Source organism: Lasiosphaeria miniovina, assembly GCF_030549165.1.
Source record: "Lasiosphaeria miniovina strain SMH2392-1A chromosome Unknown B0T26scaffold_1, whole genome shotgun sequence".
In the NCBI taxonomy this organism is placed as follows: Eukaryota; Fungi; Ascomycota; class Sordariomycetes; order Sordariales; family Lasiosphaeriaceae; genus Lasiosphaeria; species Lasiosphaeria miniovina.
This window is the reverse complement of record NW_026848220.1, coordinates 1,765,747-1,786,651: the sequence shown is the minus strand read 5'-3', so window position 1 is coordinate 1,786,651 and position 20,905 is coordinate 1,765,747. Positions and strand designations below refer to the sequence as shown.

Genomic DNA, 20,905 nt, shown 5'->3' with positions numbered 1-20,905 from the left:
GTTTTATCACTCTTCTATCGCCTCTCCTTCACCTGATGCACTGGGATGGAATAACAGCTCATGTTTGGATGAAGATGCCGGAGTAGGGATGGAATGCTGGATTGCTTTCGTACCTTTTGCGTAACGACAATGATGGAGCAGCATGGGATGGTGAAGGTGCGGTATCAGTCAAGACTAAGCTTCTGACGATATATCAGACAAGGGAGTCCAGCATCTATCTCTGAGACCAGAGTTGTACATGTACAATACACAGATGCTCGGCGATCTGTGGTCTCAGCTTGGCAATGACCTCGGAGCCTCCCTCGAGCAGAAACAGGAGTCTTGTATGAAGGCACAATAATCAAGAAAGACATCCAAGCCCAACTGGTCGAGGGATGGGTCTGCATCAGAGTCTAGATAAGAGTCCCAAGAGAGCACGGGTTGAGCAGCTGGTAGTTGAAATGGTTCGTGTAAGTCAAACAAGGACTGGGACCACTTTATTACAATCGTGAGTTCCGACGCAGTTCGAGGACAGAAAACACGCTAGCCCGGATTCGGTCAGCACCCACTCAGTGACACTGACACTGCCTACAACGGACCGTGGAAATACGTAGTATCCTCGCTGCTTAGCCCGGGCAGGATAGCTCCCTCTGGCTGACCATTCTTCCTTGCTACTCTCAGCCCGTGCAAGACAAACAAAGTCGCCGGTAGCGATATTTTCCCACCTTTATCGACGACTGCATCCCATCCCATTCAATTGACTCGCCATCCTTCGACGTCAAATCCGCAGTCCCTCCTTGCGCAGCCGAGGTGCTGAACCGACAAAGGACAAGTTCTCGTTGACATTGCCCAGCCACGACGGGACGGGCCCATCGCCACAGACTGGACACAAACTAGCCACACAAGATCGCATTACATTTGTATTGCATTCCTCGATAGTTACAGACGTCTAGACACCCACAGCAGCCATGGCGCAGGTCTTTTTCGATATCCTAGCCTCCACCTTTGGAAGCTGCCTGAGCTGTTTCCCGGGATCGCCGACGCTCAAGATCAACAGCCGCAGCTTCAAGATCCTGCGACTGCTAGGAGAGGTAGGCAACAAGTCGCTTTACCATCCCACACGCCCGGCTCACACTAACCACCGCTTTTAACAAAACCAACAGGGCGGCTTCTCGTATGTCTACCTGGTCCAAGACACGTCGACGTCGGAGCTGTTCGCGCTGAAGAAGATCCGCTGCCCGTTCGGCGCCGAGTCGGTGGCCCAGGCCATGAAGGAGGTCGAGGCGTACAAGCTGTTCTCGCGCAGCCCCAGCATCATCCACAGTGTCGACTACAGCATCGCCAGCGAGCGCAGCGACCCCCAGAGCAAGACCGTCTACGTGCTGCTGCCCTACTACCGCCGCGGCAACCTGCAGGACCTGATCAACGCGAACCTCGTCAACCACACCCGCTTCCCCGAGAAGCGCCTCATGCTGCTGTTCCTGGGCGTGTGCCGCGCCCTCAAGGACATGCACCACTACCGCCCTTCCGGGAGAGGAGCCGCCCAGGGACAGGGGCAAGGGGACCCCAGCGGGAGGAACCCCGAGATGCGCGCCAACGGCGTCGACAAGAACGTCGAGGCCGGCAAGCAGCGCCGCGGCAAGCGGCCCATGGAGACGGGCGCCGACGAGGACGACGAGTCGGAGCAGCAGCAGCCGCTCATGGCCGACGAGGAGGGTGTGCCAGGCAGCGAGATCAAGAGCTATGCGCATCGCGACATCAAGCCAGGTGAGTCCCCCTTCCCCCCCCCTCCCCCCCCTTTTTTCCGCCACATATTTCTAACACCACGAGCCCTCCAGGCAACATCATGATCACGGACTCGGGCGCCGAGCCGATCCTCATGGACCTGGGGTCGATCGCGGCGTCGCCGCTGGCCATCACGTCGCGGTCGCTGGCTATCGCGACGCAGGACACGGCGGCCGAGCACAGCACCATGCCGTACCGGGCGCCGGAGCTGTTCGATGTCAAGACGGGCACCGTGATCGACACCAAGGTCGACATCTGGTCGCTCGGCTGCACGCTGTACGCGTGCCTGGTCGGCAAGTCGCCCTTCGAGATGCGCAGCGACGAGACGGGCGGCTCGCTGAGCATCTGCGTACTATCGGGCGACTGGCGCTTCCCCGACGAAGGGGCCGCCGCGGCTGCTAAGAAGACGGCCGCCGCCAAGAAGAGCAGCGCCGCAGCCGCAGCCGCCGCCGCTGCCGGCTCCGGCGCCATCCCCTCTGCCCCGCCCGACGACGACGCCATCAGCGAGCCCATCCGCGACATCGTGCGCAAGTGTCTCACCGTCGAGCCCGCCGAGCGCCCCGACATCGACGAGCTCATCGATATGGTCGAGTGCGTCATCGAGGAGCTGCCCGACGATGGAACCGCGTGAGATTGGTGAGTTGGTGAGTTGGTTTTCCTTTCATTAGCAGCATGTTCATGTTCATGTTTGGTTTGGTTTGGTAATGAGAGCCTGCGCGTGATATGTTACTACACTCGCCTGTGGGCTGCCTTATCTCTTTTGCCAGCCAAGATAGTATCTAGGGATGGATAGCATGGTTTTGGTATTTTTTTTCCTCTCGCGGCGTATCGGGGCGTTTTTGAACGTTTGGGACAAGGGTTGTCGTTATTTACTGGGTATTTTTTTTCTTGTTGCGGCCTGCCTGTTCTTTTCTTGTATCATAGGTTACATTATGTACCATACCTACCCATACAGCTCGTGGGTTAGCTATTTGGTTTGGTTTCCATGATCTTTACGACTTCCATCTTTGGGCCGGCGTTCAATTTTTCGAATTCTCATCATCTGCCATTGCTACCTCCTTTATCTAGGTATGTAGACAGCAGAGCCGCTGAAAAGCATACTCGCGTCATTGTCCGGCCAATCAGTGAACTACTCTGTGCTTGGGATGGATTTATATTCGAGTCTCTGCTCGCTGTTCGCTGCTGGCTTTCGCTACCTAGCTAACCTATCAGAATTATCCGAGACCATTACATCCGTGGATCTTGAACCCCTATTACCGGGCCGCGAACACATCAGAAGCACAGATTGCTCAGTTTCCAAGACTATTGCTTCGATAATATACATGGGCCTCATCGTCTCCCCATCACCCGCTGCTACCATCATTACCACACTGACCGACCAGCTGCCATTATGATTACTCTTCTGTAAGTGTAGCATGCGGGAGACAGAAACGACGATAAGAAGCCCAAAGGAATTGCGCCGGCCCTGGTTCTGTCTGACCAGACATTAGGTAGCCAAAAGAACAAAACCCAGTAACCACACGTGCGCAAAACCGCCCAAAAATAAACAGAAACTGTGTGTTCAGAGAAATTTATTCAGAGAAAGATGAGAATCAAGACAAAGCAAAAAAAGCAAAAGCTCGGGTAAAAAGAAACGTCCGCCCAAATATGTATCCCAAACATGACCAAAGGGTATATAGTATACAGGCTTCCATCCAGAGTAGGAGGGCGAAAAACTGAAAAAAGAAAACAAGGCTAGGAAGATATGGAAAGCCGGACACGGAAATAAGCCGTCGCTATGTGTGTGAGAGGGCATCGAATATGCGTCTGTGATTCGTAGAGAGATCATTGTCCGAAGAAATAGGACGATACGTGGTAGCGCGTAGCTAAAGTTGGACATGGTGGAATAGGAGGGGAACGTGAGCGTTACAATAGATACGCGAATCGTATTATCGTGTGTCGCGTGCCGTGTCGTGAGATGGTTAGAAGCAACAAGAGAAAACCGTGTCAGATCTGCGTCCGCTGCCCCTTGCCCAGAGTCAGCTGGCTGAGACTCAGAGTCCTCGCCGCCTTTTTCCGCTTCGGGTCGTCGGATTCGGCTTCGCCGTCGTCATCTGGGCGCAGTTCTTCTCCGAATGCCCCATAGCTGAGTGGGGGCATGTCCTCTCGCGGCGTCTGGAAGTCGTCCTCGGTGAGGTTGTCATCGGCCACTTCCGACTCTAGTGAACGTATCTCTTTAGCCCCTGCTGCCTCGGTTCTTTCATCTTCATCTTCGTTGTCGTCGTCGTCGTCGTCAGTCTCGAAAACTGACAGCGCCTTCACTGCCTCCGGCGGCGGGACCAACAGGGTTTTCACTGGCTGCGGCTGTAGGGACGAGTGTCCGCCCGGAGAGGGCGGCGCCAGCCGCTCCTGCGACCGTGACTCGGACGGCCCGCGCACCATGGCAAACATGGTGGTTGATAGTGTATTGAGACGCTCCGAGAGCTTTTTGACTTGGGCTTCCAGTGCCTGGCGTGCGGCGCGCTCCGTCTCGAGCTGTGCGGCTAGTGCAGCGTACCGTTCATCGCTATTGCCCCCAGCTTCGCGGCCTACGGCAGGCAAATTCGCGGCTCCGCGAATGGTTGAGTTAGATGCCGGACGGTCCAGAGAGTTGGCAGGAGGGGCCGCAGTTACGGTGAGGGACTGAGACTGTGCAGCGAACGAAGAAGGAGGATGCAGAGAGCCAATGAAAATCGGAGCATCGCCAAAAGAGACCTGAGAGTGTGAGTCCGTCTCGACCGAGCGGCGCGAGGCAGCGTATTTTGGCGTCTCCTTCAGGTCGGACGATATGGTCCGGTAGATGGCGGGGATAGGAGGCGGGGGGCTAGCCGAGTATGCAAATATAGGCTTCCTCGACGACGACTCACCCTGAGATGGCGTCGTGTCGCCAAAGGGGGTCTTGAAGCCGGGCACGGCGTGACAAAGCTGACCCACAACTCGCTCAAGCTTGTGAGCGCGAAACTCGAGGTCGCCAATGCGCGTGTCGATGCTTGCTACCTGCGTGATCTTCATGCCGGCCATGTCAGTTGTGATGGGGCCGAAGTTGAAGGGTTGGGGCGGCGTCTTGGGTGGCCTTTCGACGGCGGGGCTCTCGGGCGCGCTGACATCTATCAAGCCCGTGTCGTCTTCCTGTGCGTTTGACGACAGCGGCGACATGAAGCCCGGGTCGTAAGATTCGCGCCAGTAGCGAATCTCGTCGCTGCGCCGGCGGGCCCCGGGACGTCCCCCCATAAAGTCCTGCAGGCCAGAAAGGCTCCGGGATCGTCGGCGCACTCCGTTACCGCTGTCACTCGTAATGGCGCGACCGATTTCGTTGGGATCTTCGGGCTCGTTAGTATCTGCCAGCCGGCTGCCACGCCCGTGTGAACTGGCCGGCCGCGGCGATAGTCCGGCGCCAAACTCGGTGGTGCGCAAGCGCGGCTGGAGAAATAGACGACTTGTTGTAGTAGCAGCGCGTCGCCGTCCCCCGGTAGCAGCAGCAGCGCCGGCTCCTACGCCAGCCCCGGAACTAGCTCCAGCTGCCTCAGCCTGGAGCGAGTCACGGGCACTCTCGATGGCCATGATATCATCCGGCCCAATCGAGTGCGAACGTAAAGGCATGTTGAACTCGGTAATGGGCAACGAGGCAGAGCGCCCCGGTGGATTCTCTTTGAGTCGGCTTGTGGTGATAGGGTCCTACATGCCCCCTTGTGTTAGCATCGGGTCGCCTCCCGTAGGGGTAAAGGGGTAACCACTCACGCTGCGGTGCTGCGACGAGCCAACTGGCCCCGAGTCGCGCCCCGAGTCCTGGCTGCCGCTGCCATTCTTCTTCTTACTGCGTCCAAATAACCTGCCCAGTGCGGACCGCAAAGTCGACTTCTTTCGTTGCGGTGAGTCCTTGCTCTGGGTGGTCGGCGCTTCGCTGACGACTGAATATCGGACGGCACCTAGAACTGGGTTCGTGGCCCGCCTCGAGGGCGGCGATGGCTGTTTTGTCCTGGGCGGCGTTGTTTGGTGCGGCGAGATATCTGACGGAGACGTCCTCCGGGGCGAGATCCTTTGCGGGGGGGATCTTGAAGCCGGGCGTCCGCTAAATACGCTTGGGCCGGTTGTCGGAGGCGGAGGCGGTGGCAGGTGCAACGGCGGTTCCGGCTGAATGTCAATGTCCGGGTCCGTGCGGCCGGGCTCGGAGATCTTGACGGGCGTCGATGGCAATAACGGCAGAAGCACTTGAGGCTGCTCATGTGCCTGGCCTTGCGCTGGCTCGGGTTGCTCGGGTTCTTGCACTTGCACTTGCTCCTGCACTTGCTCTTGCCCGTGCTCCAGGTCTTTCTCGTTCACTGGTTCAGATCCGGCTTGGAGCTCGTCGTTGAGCTCTTGCTCCCGCTCGACCTCACTAGCTTGCTCGTACGGAGGCTCAGTATCGGACTCAGGCTCGAGCTTAGGCTCGGGCTCGGGCTCAGACTCGATCTCAGGCTCGTCGTACTTGTCGACGGGTGCTTTTATCTCGGGCTCGACGACAGGCGGGATTGTGCTCGCGATGCCGGTCCCTGGCTTCCGCATGGGGAATTCGTCATCGGTTCGTGCGGTAGCCTTGGTCGAACCCGGTCTCCGAATGGGGAACTCGTCGTCGTCAACAGGGACGGGAATCGGGATCGGGGCCGAGATTGTACCCCGGATGGACTTCTGGGGACCGGGCTTGCCGCGGCTGGTGACAGACGCGGACTTCCATAGGCTGGGCATGATGTTGAGCTCGGCTCGGCTCGGCTCACGAGTTTCTGGTTACAGAAGGTGGCGAGGCTGCCGCTGAGGGAGAGGAAGCCCGAGGGGGGTGGGTAGAAGTGGTTGATAAGTCTGTCGACCCTTCCGAGCCATCTGGGCATAACCAACGGGCCGAAGGCGAATCCTGAGTCGTGTGGGCTTTTGTCTCTCGGCGGGCCTGTCTTGGATGATCCCAGCGAGCGAGGAATGCGCTTCTCGTCTTGCTATATTATGCGCCGTTGAGAGATCCACATGGCCAACAATGCATCTCCTTCTTCGCCCGCACCGCAAGTCGAGGATGAGCGGTTTCGGCGGATACTCGTCACTGACTGGGTATGGTACCGTCCGTAGCGTGAAGAGTGTGGTGTCACTGGCGTGTATGCCCGAGCCAGTTAATGGTCTTGTTGATCCGGAGAAGGAGAGGGTGGCGGCACTTCGGGGACGAATAATATAGGTGGCGGCTGACGGGCAAGGAGGGGAGGGGATCGCGAGACAAGCTCATGGATAGCAAGTGGACGGGATTTTAGCAGAACGGAGCAGGCTGGCCCACTACATCATGTATCATGCCCGACTCCTGCGACGGGTTGGTCGACGCGGAGCTGCAAGAGAGGAAAGCGGGCCTACGGAGCACCCTACGTGCTTGCTTGGGTTTCTTTTCCTGCCTGAAGGGGCGAACAACGGCGGGCGAACATGCCCCCAATGAGTGACATGCTTGCGGGTGCCAATGGCAGGTGCCTGGTATTAAATGCTATGTGTCCAACAACATCCCAAAGGTACTTGCAATGCATGCCGGCCTGCCAGGCTTGCCCAGGCTGCGCTGCAAGAGCCAGGATGGACTGGACTGATACGACTGTGATGGAGGGGGGAAGAGGGGTGGTGCGCATTTTTGCGACCAAGGGCTGCAGATGGAGTGGGCCAGCTTGGGTTAGAGTCTTGGCTCTTGGCTGTCACTCTCAGGTCTTGTTGTTGGAGACCCTTGCGCTGCGCTGCGGCGCCCGAGTCTGTGTGCCTGTGCCTCGCCAGCCAGGCCAAGCCAGGCTCGGGCCAGCCACCTCCAGCGGGCCAGCCCTTGTTGTCGCTTATCAGCCAAAGGGGGAGTGAGTCTGGGAGAGCCTCACTCACCCTCGCGTCTTCAAGTCTCGGACGCCAAGACAGATGCGAGTTTCCACGTGTGCTTTTGCTCCAAATATTATTCTGCACATGCCATGTTGTCTGAGAGAGCTCCAGAGCTAGACCTATAGTCTCAGGCCTGAGGCTATTCAGTCTACAGTTCTTGATTTCAGACAAGCAATAATGTCCAAGGTAGGCTGTTGGAAAGAAGGTCGCCGGCCGAGTCGGGGCACAGGGCGGGAAGCGGAAAGCCCTGCCGAGAATGACGAGCCCTTCCCTCCCCTCCACTCCACTCCCTCCCCCCCCCCGACGGAATGGAGCCGTTCCTATTGCTTAAATGCGGCGCGAGGGGGCGTGGTGCGCTTGCTAGTACGTAGAGTATTCCGGAGAGGTCGAAAAGAAGGAAAGCCTGCCGCCACGAGGCCGCAGATGGGCCAGCCAATCTTGGTCGCCTCTCTCTATTCTTTCATATTAGTCTACTTTGAATTCGTGCTCCGTGTAGTATGGAGAACACGAGTGGCATTGATGCTGTGCCCTCCGGCCATGTTCCCGCCGTCTGTGTATTTATGCCGTTCGGTTGGGCCTGGTAGTGATTTCAAGTAGAGTGAAGACGAAGATTGCATCCAAGCATGACGGATGGATCGCTTCTCGAAGCCCCCTCTTGGCTTCCAGGGACACCTGATCACCAACGGGTCGCTCCGAACCTGGCAGCCAAGGCATCGTTAGGGGCTCCGCTTGCTGACATGCCTACCGTGGTTAGCACCGCGCCCTGCAGTGTCGAGGACCGTGTTGTGTTGCGTGGACGGATTACGGATTCTATTCTGCTCCGTTGTTGACGAGCAGGGCGAGATTATGCCAGCGACAATCCGATGGTGTGGCCGGCGGTGACATGAACCTGCTTAGGTACTGAGTAGTCCAAGTGCGGAAAGTCTGGCGGCACAGAAGGACGGAACGACGGTGATCCGCTCCCAATTTCACCTTGCACCGATTCAATGTCTCTGGCTCTGGAGTTATCTCGAGTGAATGGACAGGCACTGGAAGCCCGTTCCATTTCTATGCCTATAATCCACACTATAATAGGTATGAAAGTCAAACCTAATCTAGCATATCGTACAGGAAGGCACGCCCAGTCCAGTGAACATTTCTGGTAGCTATAGGTCAACTCGTACCTTCCACATTGCGTCTTGATCTCAGATCAGGTGAGGAAGGTGCTAAGTGCAGGCCAATCACCTACATAGTAGACCCAACAGGGGCCTCTCTCGATCTCTCCACCAAGGTCCGGGGTTCCAGGCCACACATGGCCCGATCCGAATCGAGCCCAGCACTCGTCATCCACATCCACACTGACACCCTATCTCATCTCCCATGCCCATCATCTCCCTATCATGCGAAACCAATGTGGCACAGTGACGAGGGCAACACGTTCAAGAAAGATCAAAGCTTTCCGATCCTCTCTTCTGCGAGGGCCCGTTTGGCGAGTTTGATCGACCCCCACAGGAATGGGCCTGTGTGCATCTTTGGATATTGGTCGGGGATTGTGTTTTAAGATCTGCTGTCCCCAGACCTTTGAGCATCTGGGAAGCCGGGCCCGGCATCCGTGCCCAAGCCGATAATCGCAGTCATCAACATTCATTTAGGAGAACAGACCAAAAAGGGCTGCAGCGTGCAGATGGCCGACCACCTCAGCTTCCAGTGTTTCTCTCGCTAATGACAGCAACAGCAACACAGACGCCCGCGGTTTCGATTATTACCCCGTTGCATATGCAGGCGCGAGCCGGCAGCAGCCCAGCCAGCCAGCAGGCAGCTTTGCCAACCACAACCGGGCAGGACGACTGAAGCTCGACAAAGATGTTGGATGACTCTTGGTTCTGCGCTAGTTATCAGTCGAGCTGCATGCGGGCTGCACCACTGCAGCGCAGACGCAGCAACAGACAAGGGGAATCTAACGCGCTCAGACGGACCAATTGAGGGCAGAACACTGTCATTTCACACGCGCGGCAGTCTCGCAAGTCGCAACCTACAGTGGCAACACACGAGCGAGCGAGCGAGCTGCACCTCTCTGTTGATTGTCTCAGCAGGGCAGTTGCAGCTTTCTGTTTCGAGGGAACCCAACCACGGCCCCCCTTCCCTTCCCTTGCCAGGCTGCCCAGCTCGAGTGCAACGTCGCTGCCAAGTACAATTCTTCTAGCTGCTGCGCGCACGGGCAAGTGCAAATGTGAGTGCGAGGGTTTATTGCCTATTGTTTGTTTGTGCTCAGGTTTGAGGGGACCGCGGACAATCCCAAGCGATGATACGCTGCTCTCGGCCAGGGCACGCACTATCCAGTATCCAACCCCCAGCCATGTCTAAATACGACGCTCAAACTTCCCCTATTCGTGATCGCACGTTCCGGTCAGATAGAAACGCTAGCGGTCTGTCTACGCTACTAGCACCTTTGACGCCATCCAGTTTCATCCTTGGCTTGTCAGGAACTCGAGCCTCGGATTCCTGGAAGGGTTTATACGAGGAAGTGCCTCGTAGTGCAAGATACATAGCCGCCGCCTCCGTGCGATAACAAAGGCGGTTCAGACAAGTGTTCTACAATTATTCCGGATAGTAAGCCTTAGAAGCTGCATGTACTGTACGTATGAGGGTCGTTGCGACTCGATTCGCCAAAAAGAATCACGGCGCAGGTCCGCTGCCCCCGCCTTGAGCTGCCGGCGCGCAGGGGGTCGTCTCCAGAGAGGATTCCGGTACCATACGGACACCCTAGCAAGGAACTCAAGCCCACGGATACGAAACCTGAAACAGGCAAGGGCAGTGTTGCATCCGTACATAGTACGTCTGAACTTTTTAACTTTTATTTCCCACTTGGTCATGGCATGTTCTCCGGGTTTGACAGAGACTGGTCTTCACAAGCTCACGCACGGTGACGGGGCAAGATTGGGAGAGGAAACAGCCGACCCCTAGTCACGTCTCTGCTGTGCGACCACCCCCTTTTCTCCGCGATTGGAGCCAGAGCTTGTTTTGAAAATCCCCATGTTTGCTGCACTTTGTGGCACGAGAGAGGCAAAGAAATGATTCGCTGCATCACTTACTTGCCCAACAAAGAGAGCCGGGGGGTGGATGAGAGAGGGGGGGGGAGGATGAATGAGCCACGAACCAGACACTACTTCCTAGCTCACACTGGCGGACCACGAGGCACATAATTCCCCGAACGATCCCGAACCAGAACCGTTCTTTGCCCTTACCACAACGTAGCTTCCTCGGATGGATGCGGTGTCAGTGCTCACCAGACGAGGTGGCCGCGAAAATAACAGCTTTAAATATAAGAAACGCTCTTCTTTTCTCTCTTCCTCAAAAAAGCTATATATACAATTCACCGCCCTCGACTGCGCGTCCCTTTCCTCACCCCCTGTACATACATAAGTGACACTAACTGGTAATACACTCCAATCCCTGAATGTTCGCCTGGTACCTGGGAAGAAGGAGAAGGTTATCGCAAATAAACTGGCAGAAAAGACCTTTGATAGGTACTTTTAGAGGCGAGATTGGCCTCTAGAATCCTGGAATAGTGTTCTACTTGTTATTACCACATTTGGCGAAAAACCTTGAGGTCGAGCCGCTCTTCAAATCTTTAAAGGTCCCTCGCTAACAAACATTCAGGAATTGGATTGTAAAGCGGCTGCTAGATTGGGTTTCGTTTTGTCGACAAGGCAACATGCTCCAACGAGCAGGAAAAAAAAGCAACGGCCAAGAAACAAACACAAGCCGTAGCTCTTGTGCCCTTAATTATCCTTTTAAACAAAAACTCTTGAAAGGTTAAATTCTATAATAGTAGTCCCGACTAACAGACATCAAGAACCTGATCCGGACCTCTGTGCTTCATGAACCTCAACTTAAAACAGCACGCCAAGGTGCTGTACTGCTTGTTTGTCTGTCACCGGGAGGCTTTTATCTAGGTGTCCTCCTCTTTGCGAACCACTACAGGCCCGCTGCATACAGCATACATAGACACACATGCACAGAGACAAAACAGCCAGCGCGCTTCGCGTGGGTCAACGTGGTGTGGCGTTCCTATTTTGACATGTGATGACAGGACAGCTTTCTCACGGGGTACATCCTGTGGCATGTAAATCAAGGAGCAATGGCAGTGGATTTGCATTTAAATAGGTATATGCAGAGCCATACCCAGGTGTTTGTTTGTTATTTTTCCTTTATCAGATAGGGTGGTGGGTATAGGCCGTTTCGCTATTATGACAGACTTAACGTTGAGTGAGTCGTTCCTCGGCAGAGTTGAAGAAATGAAGAAACGTGAAAATAGAATAGGGATGAGCATACACTATTTCGCTAGTGTGATGAAAGTAACGTTGCAGCTGTGGAAGTCATTCCTCAATACAGTTGCTGAAGAAATGAAGAAACGGCGATGGGTAAAAGCCGTGTCTCGAACTTGAGTTCAAGGCTACGGCCTACAGAAGCACAACTCTTCAGCTCTGTATGACTGACATGTGAACAAGCTGATGAATAAAATAAAACAAAATATATACACACCGCAAGTACTAGTACAAAAACAATAAAAGGTATTATGAGTAGCCTGGCCTCCCAAAGCCTCTTGTATGTCCCTCAGCGGCTCGTCACTTTATATCTTAAAACAACTAATCATTTGCTTCTTGCACCCCCCCCCCCCCAACCCCCACAGCGTCTAGCTAGCAGGGGAGGTCGGTCATTAATAAGTAGAGAGGCGATATCATGTATCCTCCGTTATTCCCCCTTATTTCCCCTTTCATTTCCCTTTCCCCTTTTCCTGTCCCTTTTTCCCATTCCTACGAGTCCCCTGTCGTCAAGGCACCATCATCAGAGACGCAACCCCCTCAGATCCTGCAGCACGTCAGCCACGTCCTGGATGTTGACCCGCGCGTCTCGATCGCCGCCGACGGCGCGGTTGACGGCGTTGACGGCCAGAGCGGCTGCCACGCCAATGGCCGCCTCGCGAAACCCTCCTCCCACTGCGTCGCGATTTCGGTCTCGGTCTCGGTCTCGAGCTATCGCTGTCGCTTCTCGCTGACGCGCAAGCTCCCGCTCGGGAGACCCGAAATCCGGGGGCGGCCGCCAACGGGGGTTGACAAGGCCGTGGAGGCCGGGGGTTAGGTCCGGGGGGCGGCGGGGGAGAGGGGCGTCCATGCGAAAGACTTGCGGGTTATGGGGCAGGTCCGGCGGCAGTCGCAGCGCCGCCCGCGGTTGCAGGTGTGCGGGAAACCTGCCAGGGTCGTTGATCTGCGGCAGCCGACGTCTGTTCCCCGCCGCGCCGGCGCCCGCCGGGTCGACGAGGTCGGCGAACGGGTCCCGCTCCGTGCAGGTCGGCCGGTGGTGGCAGTACAGGAAACCGTGCTCGTTGCGCTGGAACGGCGCGAGGCACTTGTAGCACCACTCGTGCGAGCAGACGCCTATGTGCATATAGTCAGCAGGTGTGTAACAAGTCGGGAGAGTAGATAGGGGTAGGCAGGCTCACAGGTGATGTGGTTGCAGCCAGTGTACTTGTGCACGGCCTTGTTGCACTCGGGGCAGTTCTTGCTCGTCTTCTTGATCATGTCCTCGGAGGCCTTCTCCTGCTTCTTGCGCTGGCGGTTGCGCCTGTCATACTCGTCGCACGTCTCGCCCTTGTGCCAGGGCACGTCGTGCGCGACGCAGTGGCTGAAGTCGCAGGCGGCGCACTTGAACGTCGGGCACGTGTCGTCGTGGATCTGGCCCGACTCGCACGTCGTCGACAGACACCACCTGAAGTTAGGCACGTCCTTGAGCGCCGCGCGTGTCGCGAGGCCGTCGTACCGCACAAACGTTTCGCCCGAGGCGAATCGCTTCACCTCGCCGTGCGCGAGCACCTGCGAGCAGTCGGGGCATTTGAGCCGGTCCCAAGTGCCGGATTCAAGACCGGACGCCAGCCACTGCTTCAGGCAGTCCTTACAGGCCGTCGGCTTGTGCGTGCACTCAGCGGTGACTTTGACGGGCAGCTCGCTGATGCTCTTGTCCTCGATGCAGATACTGCACGTCTCGCTCTTGGGCAGCAGCCATGTCTCCTCGTCCGAGAAGACCTCGGCGGCATCGGCCGGGAGCTCAAAGCGGTACGTCGCCCCCCAGCTCACATCGCCCGAACTGGCGAGGCAGCCGTCGTCGCCGTCGCCGTTGTCTTCGTCTTCGTCTCCGAGACTTAGAGCAATGCTTCTGCGCGGTAGGTCGAGCTTAGTCTCGGCCCCTAGCGGGCATATGTAGGGGAATATCCGCAGGGCCATGTAGGTCCGGATAGACATCAGGTCAAGGCCGCGCCGCACGTACGACGGGTCGGGGTGGTAGACGTATTCCCTCCCCTGGCCCTTGAGTATCACGTAGCACTTTTCCGGGTTGACGTCGATGGCGATCCAACGGCAGCACCACTTCCCCTTGATCCTGCTGGCCACCCAGCTGTTCCCCTGCAACAGGCCAGGCCGCATGCCATCCCGGCCAATGAGCACTATGCGCTGGGCGTCGGCGATGCCCATGTGGTCGGCAATCTTGCGTCTGAGCTCGCCGACGGTGGCCCCGGCCTCAATGGCACTGACCAGGCCGTCGGTGAGGTCTCCGTCTAGCCGGCCGTTGGTCTCGTCTTGCCAGTGCGTGAACTTCCACCGCTCGGCGTCTTCGGGGCGTGACATGCTGTACCATATTTTGCGCTTTTCGGGGGTGATAGTGTCATGGTCGCCGAGCTCTTGGCCGCCTGAATAGAGGCGAATTTGCGCCGCCGGCGACACGGGGTTCTTCCTCTGTGCATATCGCTGGAATATGTATTGGATAACCTTGGAAATGACCAAGCCAACCCTGGCGTTGAGCTCGAAGCGGGTGTAGCGGGGATCGAGAGGCATCAGTTCCACCTTGACGTAAGGGCGAGGCTCTGGCCGGGGATGCCGGTGGTGGTGGTGGTGATGGCGGGGCGGGGGATGGCGGTGGGATCGTTGTCTCTCCTTGGGGGTTTCCCGGTCTTGTTCACCGTCAGGGCTGGGGCCACGACGAGCACGATGGTGTGTCCGGCCCGGCCCTTCGTCACGGTGTCGGTCTCGATCTCGATCTCGATCTCGGCCACTTTGGGTTTTGGAAGCTCTGCTAACGGGAGCCGTCCGGGAGCCAAAAAGAGGCGCCCAGAGGTTAACCAGTGGTGAGGGTCGGGTGGCGGCGCCCTTGTTCAAGCCTCGGCCGGTTGCCGGTCTCGGGCCCCGCTTCTCGTCGAGTTGCGCCATCTTCGTTTCTCTCCGAGTAGACTTCCATGACACTGCTCCGAGGGAGGAAGCGGGGCGGGGCTCAGTGAATAATGTAGGGTGACGGGTACGGGGACGAAGAGGGTGACGTGGACGGGGAGAGGGGCATGATACGGTTTGGTGGCAAGGCAAGGCAAGAAGGCAAGACAAAGTCTAGATAGAAAGAGTCAGGGCGGGCGGAGCAAAGTTAAGCTAATTAATTGTACTGTTGAAGGCGAGGCTGCGTGGGATGGGATAGGATGGGATGATGCGGCCTTGCCAGAACGGCATATGTATCTAGAAAGCAAAAGCAAAGCAGAGCAAACGCGGGGTGTTGCACGTCAACGGCAAACAGGAGCAAGCAGCAGCAGCAGAAGCTAGGACGAGGTGCTGACGGATGGATGCCCGAGGGATGGGCCCATTCGCATCCCACATTCCCTCCCGTCTCCAAGCCAAATGCCAAGTGGTCGGAATGGCGGCGGCCTAGCCAACCCTTTCCAGCCCTTTCGACCCGAATGTCGGGTGTGAGCGAGTCGACGTCGTTGTCCACATCACGCCTTGATTGGGTCGAGCCCATGCAGAACACGTCCGGCAACCCAATCGTCAAGATAGTTGCCACTGCAGGCAGGCGTTGGGTTCCATCATGGCGTGGCTTAGGACTTCAGGTCAGTCTGAGTGAGTTTGCTCAGGTAGTGCTGCCAGATTTGCAAGTTCAGAAAACCAAAGGGAATTTTCGGGAAGTCTCGAGCATTCCACGGCATCCTTTTTTCCAGGCAGGCACCCAACCCAACCCCGCATCGTCAGCTCAGTGGCGGACGAGAAGCGGGTGCGAAGGTGTGTGTGGCAGCAGCGGGCCGCTCATTGGTCGCCCTGTCAAGGTGAAGCTCGGGATCGAACACGCCCCTGAACAAGGGTGGGATGCCGTCCAAGGCTGAAGGTTGGACGGTATACTTTGTAGGTTGGGGGCAAACTTGCAAAATGGTGTGAAACCGGTCACCAACAGGTACGGCTGATACTGTCGTGGGAACTGCTGTGGGGAAAAAAGAACAAGCCTTCTGGTGCATAGTAAATGGGCATATCGTACATAGGAAACAAATATATTACTTTGCGGCGGCCAAGGCCGCTAATGATGAGAGAAAGTTTTAAAGGAGAAAGGCTTAAACGCTCTTTGAAAAGGGGTGAGGTCTGGATCTAATATTAATTAACTCGAGGTTAGCGTGACTCTAATAATTACGTACCTTACCTAGGTAGGAACGACGGTGAAAAGACTACCTAGGTAGCATCATTCCGGCTCTCGATATCACAAGCACATCAAATATTTACCTCTCCAACGCCAAATCCTCCTCTATGTTGGTGTCTGCGTGGTGATGGGCATAACCCATTTCACTTTGGCGACAGATCTAGGTAACCGTGGAAGTCGCTCCTCGAGAGAACGAGACGAAAGAAAAAATCTTACCCAGCTGGGAAGGCTGCCAATCTAGTGACCTGGTCAGTTATGATCAAACTTCTTGTCAATAAAAATTAGCCTGCCTCCGGGCTGCACGGCGCGCCTGAACATGAGCCACCAGTTAACACCATTACCCGAGTCGTTATACACGACGTCCTGCTCCGGGCCGGGGACGCCGCTCTCGACCTCATCGATAGTCAGGGCTTCGCTGCCGGGGTAGCGGTGGTACGAGCGCAGGCCGGCAATGACCAGCAGCCGCAGCGGCATGCCGGACGACCGCAGCGCGCGGGCCAGGTCGACGATCTCCCGGCGCTCGATCACGCCGTGGCTGTAGCCGCGGCAGTCGAGGAACAGCATCTCGAGTTTGGACAGCTGGCGCCAGTCGACGTGCAGGTAGGCCGCGCGCTCGAAGTCGAGGCAGTCGTGGATAACCTCGAACGCTTCCTGCGCAGAGGGGGACGCCCGATTTGGGATGTCGATGATGTCCTGGGCCTGCAGAAACCACGTCTCGGGCGATGTGGTGAGCATCAGATGGCGGATGCGCGAGCAGATGAACTCCGGGGCAGGGCTGGGAGTGGGAGAGGCCTGCTCGGTGGGGTAGTTCGACCGGGGGACCTGATATTCTGTCTCGTTTCCCTCCTGGTCCTGGTTGGGGGGTGGAAGCGGGGGGAGCCGGTATTTTGTCCGGGCTTGGGCTTCGTCGTCGTCGGCATAAGGCAAGAGCCGCAGCGCCATCTTGGGGTCCCGCAGCAAACGCACGGCCGGGGCCAGCTGCGGGAGCAAAGGGCCCCAGATGTCATTACTAAACCTTGTGATCACCTGGGGGATGATGATCAAACTGTTAGTCGTCCACTCCCGAAATATTTCTCGGTCGTAGAACCGAGAAAGCGATTTAACCGCGAGGGGGTTTTTCAGGATAGCCAATCGCAGGTAGTCTGTCCTGTCATGGTCAAAAGATGTTCTGATACATCCTCCCTGTTCCCAGAACTATGTACGTGTCAGTTCGGCTGCATCGCAAGACTTCGGCGAGACTCCGATTCTGTCTTTTGCAGAATTTCCACCCAGGGGCTATGAGTTCAAAAACGCAAACATCCCCATCGAATTCGTAAAGTTCGAACAGGATCTGCGTGATTATCTCGGGTGGAATGCTTCTAGACATTGTCACAGTGCTGGGAGCCATATAACCAACGCGCTTGGTCTGTAAACTCACGGCGAATTCGAGGGTTGTTATAAGTGCAAAGTATTAATTTTCGTGCCCTGCGGCAACAAAGCAATCCGTGTTATCTGTTTGGCAGGAACAAAGCACTTGTCAGCGGACAGAGACTACCAAATAAGCCCCTTGATTACCGATGCTCTTGTCATTCCGCTCCATGTCGACCATCCATGCCTAACATGATTGGCTGGCCCTTTGGGGAACTCGCATCGCAAACAAATTCGGGGGTGGTACTCGCAAAAGTGCGTAAATATGTTTGCCTCTTTTCCTCAACTCCATAAAAAGCCCCTTCCGAGACAAAGACTCTATCTCCACAGCATCCATAACCCGCCACCATTCCACCTCGTCTGACGTCATCAACTAAGTATCGTCTCCTCGTATGTATTAAGACCCCATAGCTTTTTTTGTAAGGCAATCGCTGGGGTATGTATTATGTGGTCGCGGATGCAAAAAGCCTGTCCAGAGGGTTTCCGGGGGCAACCAATACAAGAAAGGAAGGGAAGAAAAACCGACACGATCAACGCTGTAACTCGCTAGGGTGGGTGTGTTGCTGTACACGCTCCACTGCCGAGGCTCAGGCGTCTGCCTCTCTCCACCTGCTCAAAGCAGCGCGGCAGCAAAGAGGCCGGCAGCAACCGCAGCGACGCCGTTTCCAAGGTAGGCAAGGTTCGTCGGAGCGGCGGCCTTGGAAGTCGAGGTGCTGGGAGCAGTAGTAGTCGCCGCAGCCGAATCCGCGGTGCCGGTGTTGCTGGTCGTGGGAGCGGCGGTGGTGGAAGAGCTGGGGCTAGCAATCGTGGCCTTGGCGGGGTCAAGAGTACCGCATTGGTTCTTGATCTCCTTGCACTTTCCTTGCGCTATGGCATCCATGGCATTTGCCGCCTGGCATCTCGCGAAGGCAGTTTCGCACTCAAACTGTAGCGTCCTCGTCAGTTACACAAGCTCGCCTGGGATGAAGGCATAGTAGCACCCACAGTCGGGATAGTCTGGATGTATTTTTCCAGCTCCGGAGTCTTGCCGTCCTGGCAGGTGCAGGTGTAGTTCAGGGTTTCCTAGACCGTCAGGCCACGTCAATCATTGTTCACCGTCTCTAGATTCACCCAGGAGACGAGGAGGTCCATACCGTTATGCAGTCATCCTTGGTCGGGCTCTGGGCGCAAAGGATGTTGCAAGTCTGATACTGGGCGTTGCACCATTGGCCTAGCCAACCGGCAGTCAGTCTTCCGCTCGTGATTCAAAGTGAGGGACTTGGGGCGCATACCTTTGGTTACAGAATCCACGGAGGCGGGATCGATTGTCGCAGAAAGGTTCTGGGCGGAAGCAACCGCGGTAAACGCAGAGAGCGTAGCGAGGACGACGTTGTAACGCATGGCGAAGGCGGGGTGAGGTGGCTTGTGGTATTGAAGAGTTTTGGAAGTCGATGCTCGTAAACAATTCGGCGGGATGCGGCGAGAAGCGCAAAGAATATTGGGGTGGATATGCAAGACTGAGTATACGGATGCAAAGGCGACCAACGTGGGGGTTTCTTGATCAACCTGTGATGAAGTGATGAAGACGCGGAGGTTGGGTGTTCGGGAGAAGAAGTAGTCCGGGATGAGGGAGAAACGCCGTTTTGAGGAAGGCACGAAACATCTTGTTTGATTGCTCCTGTGTTTTGGCCCTGGGTGCTCGGCTCTGGGCGCGGGAACCCCGGCAGGAGGTGCCCATTTGGGAAAATCAGAGGCGGGAAAGCGCTGGGCCTCACGATAGCACCTGAAAACTGTGGCTGGTGCGGCTTTCCGTCGTTGGGGAATGCAAGCCAACCGGCAATCTGGCACCCAATTGCCCTGACACTGCACTTGCGCTAAGCTTTGGCTAGCCCGGGGTGTGGAGAAATCCCATTTCCCTTCTGTTGGCGATTCAATGCGACGGGCTCGGGCTCTCCCTGCCTGTCTACGCAGTGGTTCACCACGGGCTGCTTTGTGCGTCCAGGCCGAAGAGCCGCTGGAGCATGTCAATCCTACAGAGTATGACTTGAAGGGCTCGAGATACACAAGGCGGCGTGTAATGTGTATGACGTGGCCAGTGGACAGCAAGGACCACACCTTCTTGTCGCAATGTTTCGATCCAAGTGTAAACCACGCTACGACCATCGATTGCTGCGCGTCTCATATAAGTTGCCTTGGCGTTGCGACAACGGGAAAGCGCGATGTGTGTGGCTTGGCCGGGAAATGCGGCCGATAGCTTATCAGTGCAGTAGCCACTGCAGGTACAACACACAGCGGGAGTCGCTGCGTAATTGAAAATATTACCGAGGCAGGTATGGCTCACGGGCCAACCGGGAAGATCTCACGCCCATCGACGGCACAGAGGTTCTCAGATTGGGTACGTGCCTAAAGTATTTAACACCTGGACCCAACACAATGAGTCCTTCGACACTCGCCCTCAAGCGTGCTGCGTCTTGAAACGTAATAGCCTGCCGCATCTCTTTATCTAGTTGTTCGCTGTTCGCTCTAAAGTGCATCGTGACTGATGGACCGTGACTGGCAACAGTCTGATCAACCGAATTGGGTTTTGGGCCGGACTCCAATATCGAAATTTCTTCAAGCCCGGCGTGCGGCTTGCAGCGGGAGCCAAATCTGCCCAGAATCTATCAGTCAGGCACCTGTGTGTCCCCACAGGGTTCCAAAGTGCTCCATGATCCAATCAGAAGAACCAATTGGAGACACGATATGATATTTTTCTTCCGTTTTTGTTGTTTTTTTCTCTCTAATTCTTCGAGGACATGACCTTGTCGAACTGGAGGTCGGCCAGGGATACCTAGTGTGTGTATTATGTTTGTTATCGACTTGCCTCGGTTTTGGGAGGATCCTGAAGCCACCTACCTTACCCTTCCTCAAGCTCAGGTTTCCACAAGTCATATATCTACACTTGAGTGTTTTTTTTTTGGCCCCAGAGCGCATCGGGACTCGATGTGCCATCAAGGCCGGCACAACTCTAGGATAGCGATGTTCACCTCACTGAGGCGGGCACCTTGGGTACCGGGCAGCTCTTGGATGTGAATACTCTAATCAGAAGGTTGACGGTGCACTAACGCAAGAACCCCGGGTGCTAGGTATGGTACGTACAGAAGTAACAGGCTGCGTCAACATGACGCTTCCAGGTTAGCAGATCTACATCGGCTGATAAGCCGGGAAGAACAGACGACATGAGTTTCGTCCGAGCTCTTTTAGTTTTGGGCCACTGCCAAGCATGACGTTCCATGCTGCAGGCTGATTGTTGAATGTTAGTGTGAGGGTTTCGAGCCTCTCGAACCTCTCGGATCTCTCTTTGTTTGTATGCAGATTCGCAACGCTTTGGTGCTGCCTGGACACTGAGGCCAGTTTGAGTATAGTC

At 56.2% G+C, this 20,905-nt stretch overlaps 4 protein-coding genes across 4 annotated transcripts; 1 reads left to right on the top strand and 3 right to left on the bottom strand.

Annotated features, from left to right (window-relative positions):
• Positions 1–947: 947 nt before the first annotated feature.
• On the top strand, positions 948–2,395 carry B0T26DRAFT_633453 (serine/threonine protein kinase-like protein; the record flags this gene model as incomplete). Its single annotated transcript, XM_060436541.1, has 3 exons — positions 948–1,070; positions 1,143–1,746; positions 1,818–2,395. 3 exons carry the CDS (start codon positions 948–950, stop codon positions 2,393–2,395), a joined length of 1,305 nt encoding a protein of 434 aa, XP_060302305.1.
• Positions 2,396–3,465: 1,070 nt separating this feature from the next.
• On the bottom strand, positions 3,466–6,606 carry B0T26DRAFT_19659 (uncharacterized protein). The gene is made up of 2 exons (XM_060433717.1): positions 5,521–6,606; positions 3,466–5,457 (listed from the first exon to the last, which is right to left on the bottom strand). Exons 1-2 carry the CDS (start codon positions 6,502–6,504, stop codon positions 3,751–3,753), a joined length of 2,691 nt encoding a protein of 896 aa, XP_060302304.1. The 5' UTR covers positions 6,505–6,606; the 3' UTR covers positions 3,466–3,750.
• A 6,300-nt stretch (positions 6,607–12,906) lies between these two features.
• Positions 12,907–16,755, bottom strand: B0T26DRAFT_624713 (uncharacterized protein; the record flags this gene model as incomplete). Its single annotated transcript, XM_060436147.1, has 4 exons — positions 12,907–13,055; positions 13,121–14,533; positions 14,651–14,886; positions 16,379–16,755. Coding segments are annotated over 4 exons (2,175 nt in total), but the record flags the coding sequence as incomplete, so codon positions are not given.
• Positions 16,756–18,133: 1,378 nt separating this feature from the next.
• B0T26DRAFT_669834 (uncharacterized protein) lies at positions 18,134–18,900 on the bottom strand (the record flags this gene model as incomplete). Its single annotated transcript, XM_060439110.1, has 4 exons — positions 18,134–18,445; positions 18,505–18,582; positions 18,654–18,730; positions 18,792–18,900. The coding sequence occupies 4 exons, from the start codon at positions 18,898–18,900 to the stop codon at positions 18,134–18,136; spliced, it is 576 nt and encodes a 191-aa protein (XP_060302302.1).
• Positions 18,901–20,905: the final 2,005 nt, after the last annotated feature.